The 21779-nt window shown below is 44.1% G+C and overlaps 1 protein-coding gene across 7 annotated transcripts in view; it reads left to right on the forward strand.

Moving 5' to 3' along the window:
- Positions 1–20778, forward strand: part of cabin1 (calcineurin binding protein 1) — a 92936-nt gene extending 72158 nt beyond the window's left edge. For 3 of the 7 annotated variants that reach the window (XM_072682401.1, XM_072682405.1, XM_072682403.1), the window contains 5 exons: positions 960–1034; positions 10872–11175; positions 13684–13842; positions 15129–15325; positions 15496–20778. In XM_072682401.1, coding sequence (XP_072538502.1) covers positions 960–1034; positions 10872–11175; positions 13684–13842; positions 15129–15325; positions 15496–15639 — 879 coding nt within the window. In that variant the 3' untranslated portion in view covers positions 15640–20778. The remainder of the gene's footprint in view (positions 1–959; positions 1035–10871; positions 11176–13683; positions 13843–15128; positions 15326–15495) is intronic. The other 4 variants (XM_072682402.1, XM_072682408.1, XM_072682404.1 and 1 more) reach the window with 2 other exon arrangements.
- The last annotated feature ends 1001 nt before the right edge of the window (positions 20779–21779 follow it).

The following is a 21779-nucleotide window of genomic DNA, read 5'->3' on the forward strand; positions in this document are numbered from 1 at the left end:
ATTATGGTCTGTTTTTCATGTTTCACTGTAAAATAGCTCCACACTGCTGACTCTACACTCTTTTATTTACCTTCTGAGAACGTCCGCCCTGCTGTAGCCAGCAGATGGCGCTCTGAACACCGTGGTTAAAAACAAGACTTGGAAAAGCAACAGAAACCATAGCAACCATCTTATAGGGACCATAACAGCTGGTTAGCAACCCTTCACTTCTAGTTGTAGTTTTAAGCCCCGTTGGACGAGTCGTCTTGCCTGGCCAGTCGGGGCTGTGAACAGCGCGTTACCTGAAAAACCCCGCGGCAGGTTTGCAGCTGGGACTGCCGCAGGGAGCCGTTGCATCTGTATTTCTTAATTGATTGCAGTTCTTCATTAGAGCAAGTGTCCTCTCACCTGCTCTCTCTAGTAAGCCTTCATCAGCTGATTGCTGAGAGACGCTTTTGGTGCATGCTTTTTGAAAACAATCAACCAATCAGAACAGGTGGCATTTGCATGCATCAGTCTTAAAGGCACAGTAACGGAAACAACCTGAGGCCTGCAAGTGATCGAAATGGGCTTAAAAGGAGGTTCCGACTGGTCCAAGTGTGCACTAAGGCACTAAGGCGCTGGTTCGAATCCTTGCCCTCAGCAGCCAGAGTCAGAGAGAGCACAGTAGGCCTTGATCTCTCAGGTGCTTGAGCAGGTGGGTCGACGGCTCATCCTCCCCATGTTACTCGGGCATCTGTTCTCTGTTGTATCGTAGCAGAGCGCACTACGTAGCGATGGCTGGCTGGGCAAAACTAAACAAAAAGATTTGCTGAGTTTAAGGCCAGACCACTGACCACAGTATGAAGGAAGTCTCTTCTTTCCTGACCACAGTCAGTGGTCAGTGGTCTGGCCTCAAACCCCAAATCTTTAAGACCATTTCTTTTTCTTTAATAAGAGGGAACCTGTTGACTTACTCCACTGTGTCTGTTCCTCTGCAGGTGGACGAGGACGTGGCTTTGGATCAGGCGGTGAAGTTCTGCCAGATTCAGATGGCGACATCAGCTCAAAGACAGGTAACATATACACACACACACACACACACACACACACTTGCACAGGCCCACAAACACATTCAAATGAGCAAGGAAATAACACCCCATGGGTGTTTTTCCCTCTGCAATGCAAATCACCCACTCTGATATTCATTTACTGACACATTGAGCCCCTTGTGCTCCTCTCCAGCTCAGATGCTCTGGGTGACTCCACCTCCAACCCCCCCCCCCCCCCCCCCCCCACTCCCCAATCGCTCATCAGTAAGGGTGTAGAAATGCACATTATTTGCATATCATAACTACGTATAATTTGTAGCCAAAATATATGTAAAAGTCCATAAACAGCCCACTGCCTCAGGACTATCATCTGTATTCCACTACTGAGTAATTAGGGTCCAAAGTTTAAAAGCAGCACTGCCTGTGCGAAAGGAAACCTCTGACTATCTCCATCTCTGTTTATCTCTCCACTCTCTCGCTTGCTCTCTCTCTCTCTTTAGTATGAATTGTATGATATGATGACTGTTCTGGTGGATGAAAGGTGCTTCTCGTTGGCTTTGTGTTTATTCTAATGCAGCTCAAAACACACACCTCCAGAAAGTGTTCGTTCTTAGTGGCGTGGGTCAGAGATATATATATATATATATATATATATATATATATATATATATATATATATATATATATATATATATATATATATATAGAGAGAGAGAGAGAGAGAGAGAGAGAGAGAGTTTGGAGGCTTCTGTGCAAGTGTCGTTTCAGCCGGAGACAAAGGTGCTGCTCGGTGCCTCAAGTTTAGCCCTTATTCTGTAGATCGGCCTTTCTTCATTTCCTTCTATGTTTGTTTGTTTTTTTGGCCATTTTTTTTCTTCGTTTGTTTCCTTTATTCCTTTGTTTTGTTTTTTATGTTTTGTTTTCTTCATTTGTTTCCTTCTTTTTTTTGTTTTTGTTTCTTGCTTTTTTTTTTTCTTTGTTTGTTTCTTCGTTGGTTCTCTTCCTTTGTTTGTTTCTTCTTTTCCTTTTTAATTTCTTTTATCCTTTTTTTTTCTTTCTTCAGTTGTTGTGTTTGGTTGTTTCCTTCTGTCTCTTCTCCGTCACTCACTTTTCTCTCTTGCTTCCTTCCCTCTGCTTTTATTCCAAAGTTCTCGTTCGTTCTCTCCATATCTGCTTTTCTTTCTGCTCTGTCATGTTTTCAGTATTCCTAGTTAGGTCCTCTCTCTCTCTCTCTCTATATATATATATATATATATATATATATATATATATATATATATCCTACTCTCACATTATTCCCTGTCTCTAATTTCTTGTCTCTGTCTTTTTGTTTTGGGAGCAGAGATGTACATGGAGATGTACGCTTCATTATCACGGTTCAGTATAAGGCCGTTGGGAGTTAAGAGTGCGGGAACGCTGTTAGAATGGGCTGAGAGGCGCTTTTGGTGCATGCTTTTTTGAAAACAATCAACCAATCAGAACAGGTGGCATTTGCATGCATCAGTCTTAAAGGCACAGTAACGGAAACAACCTGAGGCCTGCAAGTGATCGAAATGGGCTTAAAAGGAGGTTCCGACTGGTCCATATGTGCACTAAGGCACTAAGGCGCTGGTTCGAATCCTTGCCCTCAGCAGCCTGAGTCAGAGAGAGCACAGTAGGCCTTGATCTCTCAGGTGCTTGAGCAGGTGGGTCGACGGCTCATCCTCCCCATGTTACTCGGGCATCTGTATGGGGAGGCTGGGTGTTTACTCTGAGGCTCAGTAGCAGACGAGCGAGCGTTTGAGCAACAGGTGCTTGGTTTCTGCTCTGCGTCTCGTTGAGCGTGAAGAAGAAAGTCGAACAGGAAGTGCGGCTGCCGGTGGGAAGCGTGGGTTCAGGGGCGGTTTGACTGAAAGAGAGAGTGAGTGGGTGCAGCCTCATCACAAGCGCTTCTCTGTGTCAGTGCAGAATGCAGAAGATACCATGGGGTTTTTTTTGTTGTCGTTTGATGTTTTGTTTGTTTGTTTATTTGTTTGTTTGTGTGTGTTTTTTAAGTGTCTCTGTTGTTTGGGCTCATGCCAACACTGAAGGATGTAATTGGCGTAAAACAGATGCTGCGTCTGTTGTGCTGTTTCAGCACACTGCATATTTCTGACCACATGGATGCTTTATTCCACCGCCGAGGTTAGGAAGCACAATCTGAGTCGGGGTCACTTTTCATGAAAATGCTTAGTTAGTATATTTTGATTTGGGCAGACCTGTGTTACTTCAGTGCAACTCTTTATCAACGATAGTCTTTAAAAATTTCAGTTGACAGATTTGTATTATTATTATTATTATTATTTATTTCCTATTTATTTCCTATTTTTTGTCCTGCAGATTTCAAGACTGTTTGACACAGTCCCAACTCCGGATAGTATGTTCCGATCAGTGTGTGATTCGGCTTGTGTTTATACAGCTTTTTGATCGTGCATGCGGTTTCTGCATAAACCGATATGTTAAACTTATTTGTCCCATAGAAATGAATGGGGTTCAAAAGTATATGCAGCCATCGTCTATCACAATTATACAAATACACTAGTAACACCCAACCAACCACACAGGGTACCACAGCAACCACTTGGCAACACTCTAGAAAAACCACCTGGATCACCTTAGCAACCACTTAAAATAGCTACCATCAAGAACCATCTTAGCAACACCTAAGCAATCACTGAGAGCAGCCACTTGAAATAGCATAGCATCCACACCAGCAACCTCCACTTAACACTTAAGCTGTTGGTACGTGGATGCTATGGCGTTGTTAAACACAGCAAACACCCCAGCAATCACAGAGGAACACCATAGCAACCATTGGAACTACCTTGAATAGCAACCACAAACTAGCTACCACCAAGAAACACCTAAGCAACCATTGGAGGTACCTTGGCAGCCACTTGAAATATTATAGCATCCACACCAGCAACCACCAAAAAACACATTAGCTTCACCATAGCACCCACGTCCTAACAGCTTAACATTCACCTGAAATACCATAGCAAACCCTCTAGAAATCACCTAGGAACACCTTAGCAACAGCGTAACGCCCACTTACCAACACCTAAGCAACCATTGGAGGCACCTTAGCAGCCACTTGAAATAGCATAGCATCCACACCAGCAACCACCAAAAAGCACCTCAGCTTCACCATAGCACCCACGTCCTAACAGCTTAACATTCACCTGACATAACATAGCAAACGCCCTAGCAATCACCTAGCAATACCTTAGCAACCACTTGAAATAGCTTGAATAGCAATCACACCCTACCTACCACCAGGAAACAGCTTAGCAACACCTAAGCAACCACCTGACATGCCATAGCAAGACCCTAGCAACCACCTGGAATACCATAGCAACTACAGCCACATAGCAATGGCTTAGCAACTGCCTGAAGTGAGTAACCACAAGTTGAGCATTCTTTATTGATCTTGAAGGATCAAGGACCAGGCTTTGATATCTGGACCAGCCCTATTAAAGTATTAATTATCAGTGACCGTATCAGCCAAGAAATGACCACGTCGGTGCATCTCAAGACTGTGTTACTGGTTCTTGGTGAGAAATGGTCAAATTTGGACTTTGTAACGTTCGTAAGCCAGAGTCCAGTATCTCCCAGAATCCGTAGCGTCCAGTACTTCCTAGCTACTCCTCTCAGTTCCGCTGCCCATCTCCCCCAAACGGAAGCAGTGATCTCACACCAGCAGCAGCCATGCTGTACGCCCCGGTTTTAACATCCAAGGCAATATAATTAAAACTCGCGTCTCTTCCTCTCCCATGAACACAATCATCATCGCGCCTGTTGACGTACAGCGGTCGGCCCCTTTAAGCCTTTTTAAATCCTCATCTCCATAATTGCTGGGGGCCTATTGAGCCTCCCGCCATCCGTCCTCTTTCTATTAGTCAGGAGTTTTCGCTCTCTTTGTTGCTCTGCTGAATGCGAGCAGGCCCACGGGACTTCGGTCTTTCTCAGGTACGCTGGGTTTCCAGATGGGCCGGCCGTCTGCAGGGGGGGGTGGTCTACAGGGTGGGGGAGGCTTTGTTTGTGTGTGTGCCCAAAGTGTTTTTTTTTGAGTCCGCTAATGCTGTCAAGAAAAGCAGAGAGAATGAAAGAAGGGGCTGCAGGACGCAAGGGGGAAGTTATGAAGCTTTAAGAATAAAATGGGGCCAAGCATTCGCCCCTGAGTGACCCCTCAACCTTGATCTCTGATCTACGAGCTATGATGAAGTCTATGGGTTTATCAGGGTATGTTGGATTTTTGAACAGGTGATGATGATGACTCACAAGCCATAAATAAACCTCAGATTATATTAATCCAGTGTGAATCGACATACGGGTGTTTATATTAATATTATTATATTATATGTATATCATTTATATATATTTAGTGTCGTTGTACATAGCATTGATACCTCAGGTCGTTCAAGTCTGTGGCAAACCTCAGTCAAATCCAGAGGATGAGCCAAAAGTCTCTTCAGAGGTTGTGACGCTGCTGGCAGCTTTAGGCAAGTCATTGTGTAGCGTAGCCTCTAGCCTTGGAGGTGGGGGCAGTGCGTAAATCGAGTAGCCACTCCCATCTCAGTTGTTTTGACCAATACTTCTTATCCAGTATGAATCCTGTAGTAAAATTTCATTGCTTCACCTCCATGAACTAATCCTCAAAACTAATCCTATCTGAATTTAGAAGGAAAGGAAATCAGAATTCATCAAATTCTGAATTGGCCAGTCATAAAAAAAATAAATAAATTGGAAATCAGCCAAGAAAACACATTTGTATTTGGTGCATCTCTAATAAAAAAGATGGTACCCAATGTATCGGAGCTAGTTAACCCAGCCACCAACTATTACTCCCCCTATCTCTTATAATGCTCCAGACTGTAGGACGGTGAGGTCAAGCACATGCCTCCTCCGATACATGTGATGTCAGCCACCGCTTCCTTTCCTACTGCCTTCAGTGCAGCATCACAAGGCAGCCAACGCACTCTGAGGAAAGCTCTGGTACATCAGCCAGCATCAGAATGGGAGGGATCGGTGGAGAGAGCGCCATCTACCCACCCAGTGAGAGCATGCCCATTTGCACTCTCTCTGACTCGGGCTGCTGATGGCAAAGCAGCATGGCCGAAGATTGGAACTTCCATGTACTTTATCCAATGACCCAATATCAGGCTTTGCCTTAGCCATACAGCCATAGCATTACACCAGCTACTCCTCCAAAGATACCTCTGGTCTCAATGTGCCCATGAGGTAATTCCCCCAGAAGCCCTTCTCTTTGTCCTTGTGGTCAGCTGAAAACTTTAGCCGAGCACAGTTCGGCCTCTGACGTAGTAACGCATGTGTAAACATGAACAGGCCCAGATGGAGCACTTTCTACCTTGAGCGTCTCCATAGTAACGTGCTCGCACCAGAGAACTCCCAGCATAACTCAACACTGGGACTAACTCGAGCTCTGCACGGCATCTCACTGCCTTGGATGCTAAGACTTCCCTTCAGTTCAGCCGGTGGTAAGCTACCGCCTCCTTGTTTTGCTGTCCCTATAAACCAGGCTGTGTGTGAGTGACTGTAGGGTTGAACACGTGTAGCCCTCTGGTGGCTGCGGATGAGCACTGCTGTTGTGTAACCAGTGTCCTTCAAGTAGCCTGTGGCTTTCTGTGCCCACATGCTTGCTCTCATTTCTCTCGGCTCCATCTGTAAGGAGGGCGTCATAGTATGTGGGTGATATACGACTGCTGTGTCGATTCTAATAGATGGACATAAACTGATCAGCCATAACTTTAAGACCACTGACGGGTGAAGTGGCACCTGTCAAGGGATGGGCTGCATTAGTCAACAAGTCAACGGTCAGTTCTGAGCCGTAAGGATCTGAGCCAAAACATCTCCAAAACATCAGGCAGGTCAGGTGCTTCAAGAAGGGCAACCAGTGAACCAGCGATAGCCTCCATCAGTGAGCCCATGGAGGCCCCACCTCAACTTACAGGACTTACAGGTTGCCTTCAGAGGTCTTGTGGAGTCAGTCCATGCCTTGACAGGTCAGAGCTGGTTTGGTGGCATGAGGAGGACCTACACAATATCAGGCAGGTGGTTTTATGCAGCTCCACAACCATCAGTGGCTAAGAGTTCAAAAGGTCGTACTCGTCCTCGCTCTCCCTCTGGGTGGATAGGATGGCCCTCCCTCTTCCCTCATCACTTAGAGTGAGGCTAGCCCGCTTGGGTGTCTGTGAGCTGATGTACTAGCCTCCCACCAATCAGTGATGTCGCATGTCGTGGTGGTGCTTCACGTGCCTTGATGGAGGTTCTCCTAGCTAGAACGTGGGCCTCAGATGGGGTGTCTGCATCTATAAATTGTTAGTTACAGGTTAGTCTGGCTCAGATGATTAAAATTAAGCACTTATATAATATTTGTATAATCTTAAAAATAATTTTATGTAACTATAAAAAAAAGTTACAATATTTTTAAATATATTAATAAATTCTTCTTATATTTAATGTTTATGTTCTACTAAGGGTGGAGTGTGGTTCTCCTAGCTAGCGTGGTTTTACTAGGGTTGGGGTGTGGTTCACAAATGTTAACTGATTTCGTAAACTGTGCCGGACAGTTAATGAAGTGGACATTAGATGGATTAGCAAGAAATCCGAGCACTGCCCTCTGCGTTAAAGACTAGCGCATGGAAGCACTTTGGCTCTGGCCGGCAACAGCTACCACCGGGCCTTATTCTTCTGTTGACGTGGCTTCCGTCCGATCTCATCCTGCCTTATTTTAAAAGCTGTAGAATGACCAAATACAACGTTCAGTTTGCTCACAGTGTTAAATCCTTCCTTCAGTAAATGGGAAACCGTCAATCTGACCACTACAACCGTTCGACTGCTCTGAAGCTGGTTAGCATTAGTTTGGTTAGCAGTATAACGACAGTGGTGGCTCAGCGGTTAGAGCGGCGGGCTATCGATAACAGGGTTGTGGGTTCGATTCCCGGGCTCGGCAAGCTTCCACTGTTGGGCCCCTGAGCAAGGCCCTTTACCCTCTCTGCTCCCCGGGCGCTGGCGTTGGCTGCCCACTGCTCTGGGAGTGTGTGTATTCACTGCCCCTAGTGCACTAGTGTGTGTGTGTGTGTGTGTGTGTGTGTGTGTGTGTGTGTGTGTGTGTGTTTCACTACCACAGATGGGTTAAATGCGGAGGACAAATACATGCACCTTTACCTTTATCTGTTCACCACAGACCTAATACAGCCACCACAGACGCCCCCCCCCCCAGCCCAGTCGCCAAGCTAGCTGTTGCTTAGCTCCACAGTGTATCAGACAGCCTAGTGTAGCTGCTCTGCTGAGCTACCGACACAAGTGTTGACGGTAAAAACTTAACGGTGTCTGAGAGAGCGAAGTCTGGCGACTGGTGTTGGGAGTAACGGAAGCGCGGAACAGGAGTCCGGTTCTAGCCGGTTATCTAGGCTTAGGTAAGTTAGCTAGCAGCCTAAACACCACAGCACAGGCTGTGTTCCAGCTGACTGAGGCCTAAAGCACACACATGGAGGATGGAGGATAAAGCCTATATCCCATATATGGGAGCACAGTCCAACTCTTAGGAGTGTGTTGGACTGTGGTCAGGCATGTGGATCAGACTGGGTGGCTCATCCAGGTTTGCTTGCTCTGTCGGTCAGTCGAGCTAAATTCGCAACTACGGTGGGCTTGTTTTTTTTTTATTCCCCACCTGTTACAGTGCGAGATCACCAATCAGTGAGCACCCACAGCACACCCACCCTGTGGCTCTCTTAAATGCACATGTGGGAATGAGCTTAGGCGTATTGGGCGTGTTCTAGATATACACAGAACAGAAGGCAGCGTAGTTCGAACTGTTGTAAAGTGCCCAGCCCGCAGCTTCTCTCCGGAACCTCACGCTTTCATTCTCTGGTCGGAGAGTGAGACTCGGACGGGAGGGAGGAAAAAAAAAAAAGTGCGTGGTCGTTTGATCAGCTATTGGCTGCGTTCGGCCAGGTTGCCTTGGCAACGGCCGATCCTGTTGTTGTGGGGTTTGTTTGTGGAGCTCTGAGTGTGTCCCTGAGTGGTCCTCTAAAGAGACACACACACTATCTCTCTTGCTCTCTCTCTCTTTCACTCTTTCACTCTTCTCTTTCTCTCTCTCACACACATACACACACACACACACACACACACACTCCCTCAGAGCGCCTGGAGGCCCTGGTGCTGGTTCGTTAGGGCTGGTACGTTTTGCGTTTGCTGACTGTGTGATTGTGAGAATGCGGGTGACGCTCGTGTTTTGCTGAGGCGCTGGACAATACCAAGGGGGGGGGGGGTCATACAAACAGGTAGGCCTCACCACACAAGCTGATTGGCCGGTTCAGGTGGAAAGGTCGAGTTGTGTCGCTTGGGCTGGATGATGATTTAAGTTGAGATGTCATGGAGAAGTTGTTGACTTGGGCAGGCTTTGGGAATCGGATGCTTCTGTAGTGGTGTGCTGCTGTTAGGGGTGAGCGATATGGTTAAAGTACTATATTACACTTAATTTATATAAAATCTGATATTTTTATGATACACAATTTGTTTTTATGCAGATTTTGTTTAAGAACAGGCAGATTTCAGTAACTGCATTTCAATAACTAGCTCATAAATTGCAATCGATGTAATAAAACTACTGTTTTTACCACAAAACAGCAGCTTTATTATTCAGTTATTCATTCTAATGCAGAAACCTTGCTGTATTGTTTGGTAATGCGTTTGGTTCTCGGTTTTAGGCTTTGTCAAGCTGTTGCTAACAGTAATATGGGGACTATGCGAACGTGGCTAAAGACAGTCTAGATTTATCTGGCAGGTGGCGCTATTGAAACAGTAGGTTTAAAAAGGACTGATGGCAACAAATGTGCGTAAAGAGCTCACAGAATGGAAGGTGTGATTACCCAAAGATATTGAAGTTAAGGCTGAAAGCATACAACAGTAAAGGTAGCATGTAAGTACATTTTAGCAGCAGCAGAGGTGGAAGGTGGAGGTACAAGAAAATGTTTATAATTGTATATGTATGTATGTATGTATTTATTTGTTTATTTATTTATTTTTAATCTAGGCTATATAATGTGTCCTCAATTCACATTTCATGTCAGTTTTAGAGAGGAATAATTCTGTAGCTCAACATTACATCAGGTAATTCCTAATCTCCCTCCCTTCCCCTGAAGTTGTGATGTTAATGAGACGGTTAGCTAGGTTAATAGCGTAATAGCTAGTTATTTTTCACTTTCTCCAGTGAACTAATTCTGACTTAATAAAACCACTTAATGCACCTAGTCATTATTTAATATTTAAAAAAACAACCAAAAAACACAAAGTAGTTCATTTTAGTAGTAGTAGTTTTTAAATGTGATTATTATTATTATTATTATGGTTGTTGTTGTTGTTAATAATAATAATAATAATAAAAGCTACCAGGCTAATTGTCTTTTATCCATGTACAGTATTCTACATTATATAATCATATATAGTCATTTTGAGGTTTGTTTTGTTTGGGTTTTTTAATAGTATTTAACTATGTATTAGCCTTAATTTTATAAATAGGCTCAGAAAAGGGTCCCATTTGTCACTCCTAATGTTAACCGACTTGACTGTAAAGGTTATTGCAAACAGAAGACTAACCATCAGCAGTTGTGTGTTTGCATGTAGCCCATTAATTGATGTTTTAGCCCGTTATTATCAGAATATTCATTTTCATAAATAATCTGCTGACTGTGCACATTGTGGCCACCTATAGATCGGGAAAGCAAGCGATACAAGGCCTCTCATTACTCGCAAAAACGGTAGCTTAGATTCAGTGATCCTGAATGGTGTTATCTAAGACCTCCTTTTTCTCTCCAGAACTCCAGTGATGCCCCCATCACCCCCAAGTTCAGCAAAGAGCAGCGAGACGTTTTCTTCCCCGCTTCCTTCTCCACGCCGTGCCTGCACATGCACACGCACCCTCTACCTGCCCAGGACCATGAGACCAAGCTAAGCAAGACCCCGCGACCACTTCACACCCACTCTCATACACACTCTCACCCGCATACGCCCAGCACGCCCACGCAGCTCTACTGCCAGCCTCTAGCCCAGCAGGACCAGTCACAGCCCAGGACGACGCACTGTCAGCCAGTGGCAGGCATGGCGTTCCTACCCCACACAGGTAAGGCAACGACACTTGAGTTCAGGATCTGTTCAGTAGGGGCAAAGTGGTGTAGGATGTTCTTATTGGACTGGGATCAGGCTTAAAGATGCCAACGGGTGTGCAGTGGAGGCCAGAGGCGGAGCCAGACTCGTCTACTCATTTGGTAGACCCGCCCCCTTCTAGTCGACCACTACGGCTCAGCTACTCCTTGTAGTGAACTGAAAGGATGTGATGCAGCATTTACAATTGTGGCAGTATTAGCAGTTGGAATTTGGAGACACTGGAGACTGAAAGACAGTTTAGAGGAGGAAGTCATTTGGTCATTGAAACATATGGGAATGGGCGGAGCTGCACATTATAATGCAACCAGCCAGCAGAGGCGCTAGACCTGTGGTTGCTTCACTTTTGAGATGCGTTGCACTGTCCATGCTCTCTACAGTCATTGTTAAAGATATTGTAGCTTTTAGCCTTGCCACGCACCTAGCTTCCCTGGGTTTGGCTTTTTCCTGCAGTGCTTTCCCTTCTGATGTGTTTTTGAGTTCCAGTTTGGTTTTGGGGGAGTGGAGGATGGAGAAAAGCTAGGGTTAGCTTTTAGCCTAGCACAGACACCCGCTATCTTCCCCAGCTTTAGTTCCATGCTTGTCGAGTTTGATCACAAAAACAAAAACTGGCCATTTTAAAGGGGAATAATTCTGTGGCTCCACATTACATCAGGTAATTCCTAATCTCCCTCCCTCCTGAGACGGTTAGCTAGGTTAACTTAGTCACCATCAGCTAGTCAGAGGTATATATAGCGGGGCAGTGGTGGCTCAGCGGTTAGAGCTCCTGGCTGAAAGGGTGTGGGTTCGTTTCCCGGACTTGGCAAACTGCTACTGTTGGGCCCTTGAGCAAGGCCCTTCACCCTCTCTGCTCCCCGGGTGCCCAAAATCTGCTGACCGTGCACAAAGTTGCAAGAAAAAGACACTTTCACAAAGGCCTGGTTGAAAATAAGAAAATTGTCATCATGCATAAAATCTAGTAAAAGAAAAGTCGACTGTTTTATCCAATCAGAACAGTGGGAACTGATGGCTCTGCTGTGATCTAGCAATCAGGGTTTAAACACAACACAAAATGAGCCACTGTACCACCAATCTTTACATCCGACTGATGTAGAATCGGCAGAGTTAACATATCACGATACTCCGATATATCGCTATTTTCTTACACCCCTAGTTTACATTAGTGTTGATAAGGGTCGTTGATATAATATTTTATCTTCTATTAAAAGCTAACTGTTGGGTAGCCATGTTTACGTCTCTGCCCAGTGTAATGAAGTGTCCCCTATCCCTCTGCCTAATAGCTGGACTTCTCCTTTTACACACACATGCACACATGCAGATGGTGAATAGGTGTTGAGTGGAGTCTCTCCCTGTCAGGCCAGTGTGTTCTGCGTTCCCCGCTCAGTTGCCAGGGAAACGGAGATGGAGAGATGGAGTAGAATATTGCATTAGTCGTGTGTGTGAGTATGATGTGATGCACACCGCATAGTGAGTGTGTGTTTGGGATCACTTCTGGAGATACGAACAACAAATGTCCACCGAAATCCAATTGAAAGCAGTCTTGAGTTCAGACTGTGAGAACTGGATGGCTTCTCCCTACGATGCATCTTGGTTCCCTAATTGGATGAAATTATATTTTAGCCAATGATCCTGTTAATATTAAATATTAATATAAAAAATGTGACGGGGTGGTAAATTTCATCCTAATTTTTTTTCAAACTAATTTTTGTTCTTTGCAGTAATTTTGTTTAAAAAAAAAAATGTAATGTAATGTAATGTGTACTAAGTCAGTTTTTGCGTGACGGGGTGGTTGGGTTGAGCAAGACCCTAAATAACATGAAAAAGCAACAAATAAAAAAAAAGCAGTGTAAAACACAACCAAATACACCAAATACTCAAATGATGTCACTTCTTATTTGAGATGTCATTAAAAAACAACAGTACATTACTTATAGACAAAATAAGTAAGTGTGACGGGGTGGTAAATAATACCGGGATTTGTTTTTTTCCCTTTAAGATGCAGTATTTTCTCATGCATCATTAACAGAAAAACTTAATTAATAGATATAAGCCTTTTGAAACCACAAACACACACACACACACACACACATATGCGGTGTCCAGAGTAGTCCCCCTCACTGCCAAGAAGCTCAATAAGGGGAAACAAACAGCTTAATGCCAATTTAGCATTAGCATGCTAAATGTCTACATGCTTCTCCGTTTCCTTATCAACTGATGTAGCATTAGCTTAGGGCGTCGTTTGATCCCCTTTCTGCACTGCAAGACTACATCTTTGCAGAACCTGAGCTTTGCAGAACTCTATGAACAGCACAGGGCCAGCTGCCTGCTGGTGATGACTTGGAGCCTTTGGCCACCTAGTGGTCATTTTACAGCTGGGATGAAGACATTAGGAATGCGTTTATTGGCACTGATGAGTGTGTGTGTGTGTGTGTGTGTGTCTGTGTGTGTGGTGTTTTTGTGTGTTTAGAGGACAGAGAAGCCTCAGCTCCAGAGGGCCTGGTATACAGACAGCAGGAGTCTCACTTGTGTCAGCAAATGAAGATGGCCACAGTCTCTCAGAGTCACGACACACAGGAGTGGGGCAGCCACGAGCCAGCTACCTGCTCGACACACCCCAGCAGCACAGGTATCCCCTCGTGTCTGTGTGTGTGTGTGTGTGGGGGGGGGGGGGGGTCAGAATAGATAGTAGAGGTAAACTGGTGCCAAAGGTTTTGGAACCGATGGCATCTGGAATGAACGACCCATTCTTTGGTATGCAGTTAAGCAACGTGACTAGAGAGCCGTTGCTAATTAAAGGCTCATTTGTAGTTGAGCAAAGATGCGGCCTGCAAATGTTTGGGTACCCCTGGTCAGATTATCTGTTACAGTGTATAGCTCGGAGTTCCATTCTTTCTGCACTGCCCTTTTGAGGTCTATCCACAGGTGTGAGATTTAGGTCAGGGGACTGTAAGGGCTATGGCAGAACTTCAGCTTGTGCCTCTTGAGGAGGTCATTGTGGATTTTGAGGTGTGTTGAGGATCATGATCTTGTTGTAGAAGCTTTTCAGAAGACGACTTTTACAGGTATTTAATTGAGTTCATTCTTCTCTCAACCACTGAAATGTTCCCTGTGCCACTGGCTGCAACACAAACCCATGCTTAACAGTTGGAAAGGTGTTCTTTTCATAAAAGTGTTGCTGTAAGGCAATTGCTTAGAGGAGCTCAGTGTCTGCTGATTGTTGGGACTAGGTTTGAGGAGTCAGAGTATATCCCACATTGTGAAATCTGCATCACCTGGCCTTTCCTAATGACGACTGTGAACAAGCCATAGCTAGAACAAGCTCTTTAAGGCCTGAGATCTTGGTAAACCTTGGTTGTCTGAGAGGTTAAATAACTTGCTGGTCCACATTTTTTTGCATGTTCCTTATCTATTTTTTCTCCACTCTAAAACAAAAATACAAGACAAAAATGATTCACGAAACCCTGCTTAAAATGTTAAAAGGTTGTTGTTCATGCATTTTGGAGATAGGTTCCAAGTTCCAAGTTTGAATCTCCATGTAATCATCCTCCTCATCCTCCTTAATTAGCTTTTTTCTCCACATTCTGGTGTGAGTGCTGCCCTCTGGTGTTAATTCTCATGTTATACCCACAGAAACACACAGAAAAGGTGAGCCTTGGTGCATCTCGTAACAATGACCTGTTTCCAGCTATGCATTACAGTTAGTCCTGATGGTAGAGCAGTGTTTGATGCTTTTACCCTTTTATAAGCTTCAGTATAATTTTAATATGCCAGTAAAGTGTGTTGGAGAAGGACTGAGACCAGCTACAAAGAAAACTTGGGTCTGGCTCATGGCCCAGTAATCAATAATAATCCCAACTGTGGACCAAGCAATGAGGGTGTTATTATTTTTTTTTTGTGTGTGTGTCTCTGCAGAGAGTGTTGACCCGTCGAAGCAGGGGGACTCCAGTCGGGTCCGCTCCAGAATCCCCCCCAACATGCCCAAACTGCTCATCCCCTCCACAGCCACCAAATTCCCCCCAGAGATAACGGTCACACCCCCGACGCCCACCCTGCTCTCACCCAAAGGCAGCATCTCAGAGGAAACCAAACAGAAGCTCAAAGTAAGTAAAGTAAGCAGACTGAATCCAGCTGTACCCTCACACTTTTCCAGACGTGTACAGCACAGCACAGCACAGGATGCAGTGTGTAAATTGGGCCTTTGCGGTTCTTGCCGTACTGATGCTTAGGTACTGACCTCTCCGTTTGTCTTTCTATTTCTCCGGACTGTTCTCTCTTCCAGAACGTTATTCTGGCGTCTCAGTCGGCGGCTAACGTGAAGAAAGACACCCTGGCCCAGCCGGCCCTGGAGGTGCAAGAGACGTCCAGCCAGGAGTCCTCGCTGGACAGTGAGTCTGACGAGGAGGACGATTACATGGACATTTGAACTTGGAACTTTAGCACCTTGTCTCCAGGGGCCGCCAAAGAGCCCTGGACGATTCTTTAAAGGGGCTCAAGAGGCAAACTTGTTTCTCCCTCCCCATCTCTCTCTCTCTCTCTCTCTCTCTCTCTTTCTTTTGTTTATTCGCCCGTTCTTTCGTCTCAGAGCAAAGGAATGTTCCCAGTTCCGCTGCGATGTCTGTGCACTTGGTCCATTCGTCCTGCGGCGGTATGCACGTTCTTCCGCATAAGGGCTTTTCTCCCTCCAGTCGTGGCTTTGACTCAAGCTAGCCATGGACTGTGTTCTGATTTAGCTTTTTTTTGTTTGTTTGTTTGTTGTTTTTTTTTGTTTGTTTGTTTTCTAGTGAATCGACGATTCTGCAAAAGTGCCATTTTTGACTCCACCACAAAATCTGCAGCTAAACAACAACCTGTGGCCGAAAACGGCGCCACCATACAAGTGACTTTCTTATACAACCCAGAGGCTTTTATATACCAGGGACCTATGCAGACAGTCTGTTAAATGCAAACACAGCCAGAGGGGTGTTAGATCAAGTACACTCTATGGACAAAAGTATTGGGACACCCACTCGTTTGTTGTTTCTTTTGAAATTAAGGGTATTATGAAAGAGTTTATCCTGCTTTTGTTGAAATACTGTCTCTGCTGTCCATAGAGGAAGGCTTTCTAGTAGATTCTGAAGCATTGCTGCAAGGATTTGATTGCATTCAGCAGTAAGAGCGTTAGTAAGGTCAGGATGTTGGATGATCATCCTCAACTCCCCAGCTCATTCCAACAAAAGTACTGGATGGAGCACCAACCACAGCTCAATGCCGGGGGTCCGTATATCCCTCTAGCCCACGCCTGGCATTAGATAGCATGATGCCAATAGGTGCAGAGGCTTCTCTACAGTGGGTACAACTTAAAGTAGCTGAGTGCATTCATTAGAAGGGGTGTCCACAAACATTTGGACATATAGTGTACACTTGTGTATTGTTCCCCTAAGCGTTTGATGGAAACATCAGTGATGAAGTAAATGAAATTGGAGTTTACATCACAAGCCAGGTGCTTCAACTCCGAGCCGTGCTGCAGCGACAGCAACCAAATATAGATATTTGTTGTTGTTGTTTTGTTTGTTTGTTTGTTTTTTGCTCTAAAGCTGTCAGCATGCAAGCACTGGATATTTTCAAGACGTGTATGTGTGTGGTTTTTACACGTGGTCGTGTGTTTCGGGTGTTCAGGGTGGACGTTGTGGTATCCACGGTGAAGCCCCGTTGCTTTGAGCATGGCTGCCTTTGCTTGTGTGACTGTCTGTGCTTTAGCTATCAGCCTCTCCAAGACTTTGTCCAGTCCGGCCTACCAGTGACAGCATGAGTTTACAGTTTTCGATAGCGTCGACTGATTACTATATTCAAAGTTTCAGTTTTTTTCCACCAAAGTTTACTTTTAGCAACTCGGGTGATGAATGGACAAAGACAATGGCTCGTAAGTTATACAGGCCTCCAGGCTGTATAATGATGGAGACATTGGGGACATTTTAAAAAGTTGACCTTGCTCCGCCCCCAAGTAAGAGTTGCGAGGTTGGGCAAGCTTTAAAGAATATCAGCGAAATCCTGATTTAGCCTAATATTAAATTTTTGCGCAGTATTATTTAAATCTGACTGACTCTTTCCAGTTGAACATGCTATGCTAAATGTTGTAGCTAATCATAAATAGGCAGGGCAAAAATTACAAAAACGACATAAAATTTTGCCACTACTGGAGTATTTAGTTTTTCTGTATATCATACAAAATATTGTGATGGGCTCAGCAGCCTAATGTGCACTTCCGCTTCATAGTGGCAAGTTCGAATCCCAAGCCATGCCGCTTTGCCATCTGCAGCCGGAATCTGAGAGAGCACAATTGGCCGTGCTCCCTCTTGGTGGGTAGATGGCGCTCTCTCCCGTCATCACTCTTAAAGCGATGTTGGCCAGCACAGGTGTCCCTTAGCTGGTGTTGTGGAGCTAGGGATCGACGCCTTCCTCCGAGCTCCATCGGGCAGTGGTGTTGCTCTCTCCGGGGTGGGTAGATGGCAATTTCTCCTCACATCACTCCAGTGCAGTGCAGTGTTGGCCGGCACTGGCGTCTGCTGGCTGGTGCATCAGAGCCGGGTACACGGCGCTTTCCTCAGAGCGTGATGTTGCGTCGGCAAGAGTTCGTAAGAAGAGGCGATAGCTGGCTGCGCATGTGTCTGAGGGGTGTGTCGGCCTTTACCTTCCCAGTGTTGGAGGCATGGGTTGGGTAATTGGAGATCCAGAATGGGGAGAAAATCTGAATTTTTTTTAAAATTTATTTACAATTTAAATATTTTTGCAAAACCTCAGCTGTCCAATGCACTAAATGGACATCCTGCCAACTTTCTATAAAGCTTATCCAACATCACACCTATTGTTATGAAAAGAACTGTTTGTGGGCGGGGCTCGGGCCGACCAATCGTTAAAAAAAATCTGAACTGTTTTCTACTGACTCTGCTTTTCCTTGTTTTTACTGAAAGGAAGTCTTGTTCTCTCTCTGTCTGTACCCGTTTCTTCTGTACTTGCTGTCACTCTGTATTACCTTTTTGGGGGTAGTTCGGGATTGTAGCCGAAAGAGAGAAAGCGACAGAGAGAGTGAGAGAGAGAGTTACAAGCATCCAGGCTTGTAGTCCTGCCACCAGCATTGTAAAGGAGCGTAGTTTGGCTTAAGTCATTTTGTACATATCGCACTTACAGTGAAAGAGCTCTTCACAAACTCTGCGTCTACACAAACTGGCCTTCTGTAGTGGGGTGGTGTACAGTCCTTTCATCCTGCAGGCAGATTAGCTTCTGAAGACGATGAAAGAACCTTCTACTGAAAAACATGTTGAATGTACTTGATTCGAGTGTGTGCACGACTTCCACAGTCTAAAAGGTATCCCATCATGTCAGTGAACTAAAGAAGAGAAGTGTGATGTTATATATTTTTACATAATCAAAACCTTTGAAAACTGAGCTGCCCTTTGTGTGAGCATTTCCTGTCGAGTGGACCATTAGAAACGTGTCTCACGGGTAATTCTGCTCCAATCATTACGTTACTGAACATTGAATTAAAAAAAAAAAAAGGGCCTGATAAGTTGCCATTTGGAAGCAACCACATTTTTCCTACAGCAGCATCAATATTTTATCAGGGGTGGGGAAGTTCAGTGCTTCTGTATTTCAGTACAGGCTGAAATGCCTTTAGGACAGTGTTACTTGAGTTAAGGTGTAAGTGCTCAGTATAGATTTTTACTTGAGTAAAAGTGCAGAGGTTTAACAGTACTTGCTTGCAGATTGACTTGAGTGTCAAAAGGTTGTCTGAGTTTCTAAAATATCCTGTGCAAAGGTTTAGGTAAAAGATAAAAAGGATAGAAAAATTCTGAATATGACACAATTTCTATTTATTCACTAAATTGTTTGTTTTTTTTGTTTTTGTTTTTTTTTTGGGGGGGGGGGGTAAACATACATAGAATGCGTCATAACCTTTTTTATGCCACATTTTATTTACATTTTTCGTTACTTTCTAATAACATCCGAGTCAACAAATAACCACAAAGTCTTCTTTTTTTATTATTATTATTAAAACATGCCGAAGAAATTTAACAAAATTGTTCAAATAGGATATGACAAGGGCTGCCCTAACTTTTGTAGGTGACTGTAGGTCTTGTATAATATTGTTTTTATATGTTATATATTATATTATTTATATATATTATTATTTCTAGGGAACTCTGATGCTGGTGTACAATATTGTATACTTATCCGATACTAATCACAAATACAACAAAAAAAATAAATCAACCAAACAAAATATACTATAATATAAAAATTAATATTATAGTATAGTATTATTATATTTTTTTATAATTTATTATTAAAGGAAGTCCTTTTGAATAAATTGAATGAAAATACATTTCAAATTAGTCAACATTTCCAGCTTTATCAATGGCGTGATCACTGGGGGGAAAAAGACTAAGAATCCAGTGCAATCATACGACATTACAGTGCACCTATGTTTTGTTTATTTATTTTTAATGCTAAACAAAACATTTCCTTTTTATTGATCATATTTTAATAGTATGGGATTGTGCATTATTAAAAAAAAAACAATGGACAATGGAAGTCTTTACCAGTCAGGGTTCCCTTTAAAACCGGGTTAGGTTAATTAGTTGTCTGCAGTCACACAGATCTCCTTTAATAGAGCTTACTCATTACCATAATAACCTGCTTATGAAAATCCTCCTGGAAGCACTTTTGAACTTTTGCTCCAGTAGAAATATCAATAGATCTGTACCTTCACTCAAGTAAACTTTTACTTTTAAGAGTACTGAAGTACAGCTGGGTCGTACCCTGCTGTCATCTTGTGGAAGTGCTGTACGCATTTGAATCCAGTAGACTTGGTGCACTATTTTTTTATGTCTATTTTTCCAGTGTATATCGATTCCAGACACAAGCGTGGTGCGGACCTGGTCTGGCTGTAGAGCATTAAGTGCATGACTGAGCGAGAACTGAGTATATTTTTGTGAGAATCTTTAAGACGCACTGTGTGTGTTGTGCTGAATTCAGCTTGTGCTTTGCCTTCCCCTACAAACCACTTCTGGAGATCGCGGCAACCTCCTTTTTCCAAACGGCCGAATGTCTTTTTTTTTCCTTTTTATTTTTCTTTTCTACAGGAATGTTTTGTACATGTAGACGGATGAATAGCCTCCGGTATTTTTCTCGATCGCTGACTTTCGAAGAGTCTGCTTTTTGCAAAATAAGGAGAAAAGCTAGAAAAAGAAAGTGTATAAATGCAGTGGGTGTTTATATTCACACACACACACACCTGACCAAACTACCTGTAAACAGAAGATGATGTTTGTATTTTTCTCTGGATTATTTGATTCCTTTTCTCTTTTTTTGGTATGGCTCTGCTGTGCTTGTACCGAGAATGTAATTGGTGGAGGAGTGACGGAGGGCGCGGGCACTATTCTCAGCCTCTGTGGCGACGGGCCTTCTACTGTGCTCAGACTTGTTCTACAGAGGGTTGATATTTTCTCTATTTTCTGACTTGCTGCATTAAAAAATGTCACAAAACCAAAAAAAAATAATAATAACACTTGATAACACTTTGTTACCTTGGTTTCTGCGTCTCTTTTTATTTCCCCCGGCAAGGAGGTGGCTCCAAGTACCCCACACTTCATCTCGAGTGTCACCAGCCAGTCTACCAAACTGAGAAGACCTATCAAACAGGTAGCTCTAATCCAAATACAGCTTCACAGCAGGGGTTCGCTCCTTAAAAAAATAAAGGTGCTACAAAGTTCCCCGCAGAACCATATATTAATATGTTCTATATACACTAGATGGACAAAAGTATTGGGACACCTGGTCCTTGAATGTTTATTCTGAAATCTAGGGTATTAAAAAATTATAGGGTTGGTCCAGCTTTTGTTGGAGTAACTGTCTCTACCTTCCAGGGAAGAAGCTAGCTTTCTACTAGATTTTGGAGGAGCACTGCTGTAAGGATTTGATTGCATTCCGCGATAAGAGCATTAGTAAGGTCAGGATGTTGGGTGATCACCATCCCACCTCATCCCCAACTTCCCAACAGTATCCCAAAGGTATTGCATAGTGCACCATGTCAACCATCATTCCAGAGAACATAGTCAGTTCCACTGCTCCACAGCTCAATACTGAGGGGGACTTAATACCCCCACATTAGGCAGCATGGTGCCATTAGGTTCATGTTTATCTGCTCCAGAGGGTCCTATTCTATTGGCAGTACTTCTCTACAGGGACTAGACAAGCTGTGTGTGTGTGTGCACACCTGTGTCAGCGATGGGTGCAATTAAAAGTAGCTTAATGCATTTATTAGAAGGGGTGTCCACAAACATTTGGACGTATCTGTGTGTATGTGACTCAGCTCTGTACAAGTACTGTAAGCATGGTAAGAGCGAGGATTTGTGAGCGCTCCCACTTTTTCTTTTTTTTTCTTTGCTGTTGTCCCTTTTGCTGCCGGACCACCCCGTCTCAGTTAGCCAGGCTGTGTCAAAGGGAAGGGCCGGCCAAGCATGAAGGCCTCAACCCTGAGGCAGGACATTAGGGCCCATTAGCAACTCCCAGAGGTTTCTTATGAAG

Source organism: Salminus brasiliensis, chromosome 6 (genome assembly GCF_030463535.1).
Source record: "Salminus brasiliensis chromosome 6, fSalBra1.hap2, whole genome shotgun sequence".
NCBI lineage: Eukaryota > Metazoa > Chordata > Actinopteri > Characiformes > Bryconidae > Salminus > Salminus brasiliensis.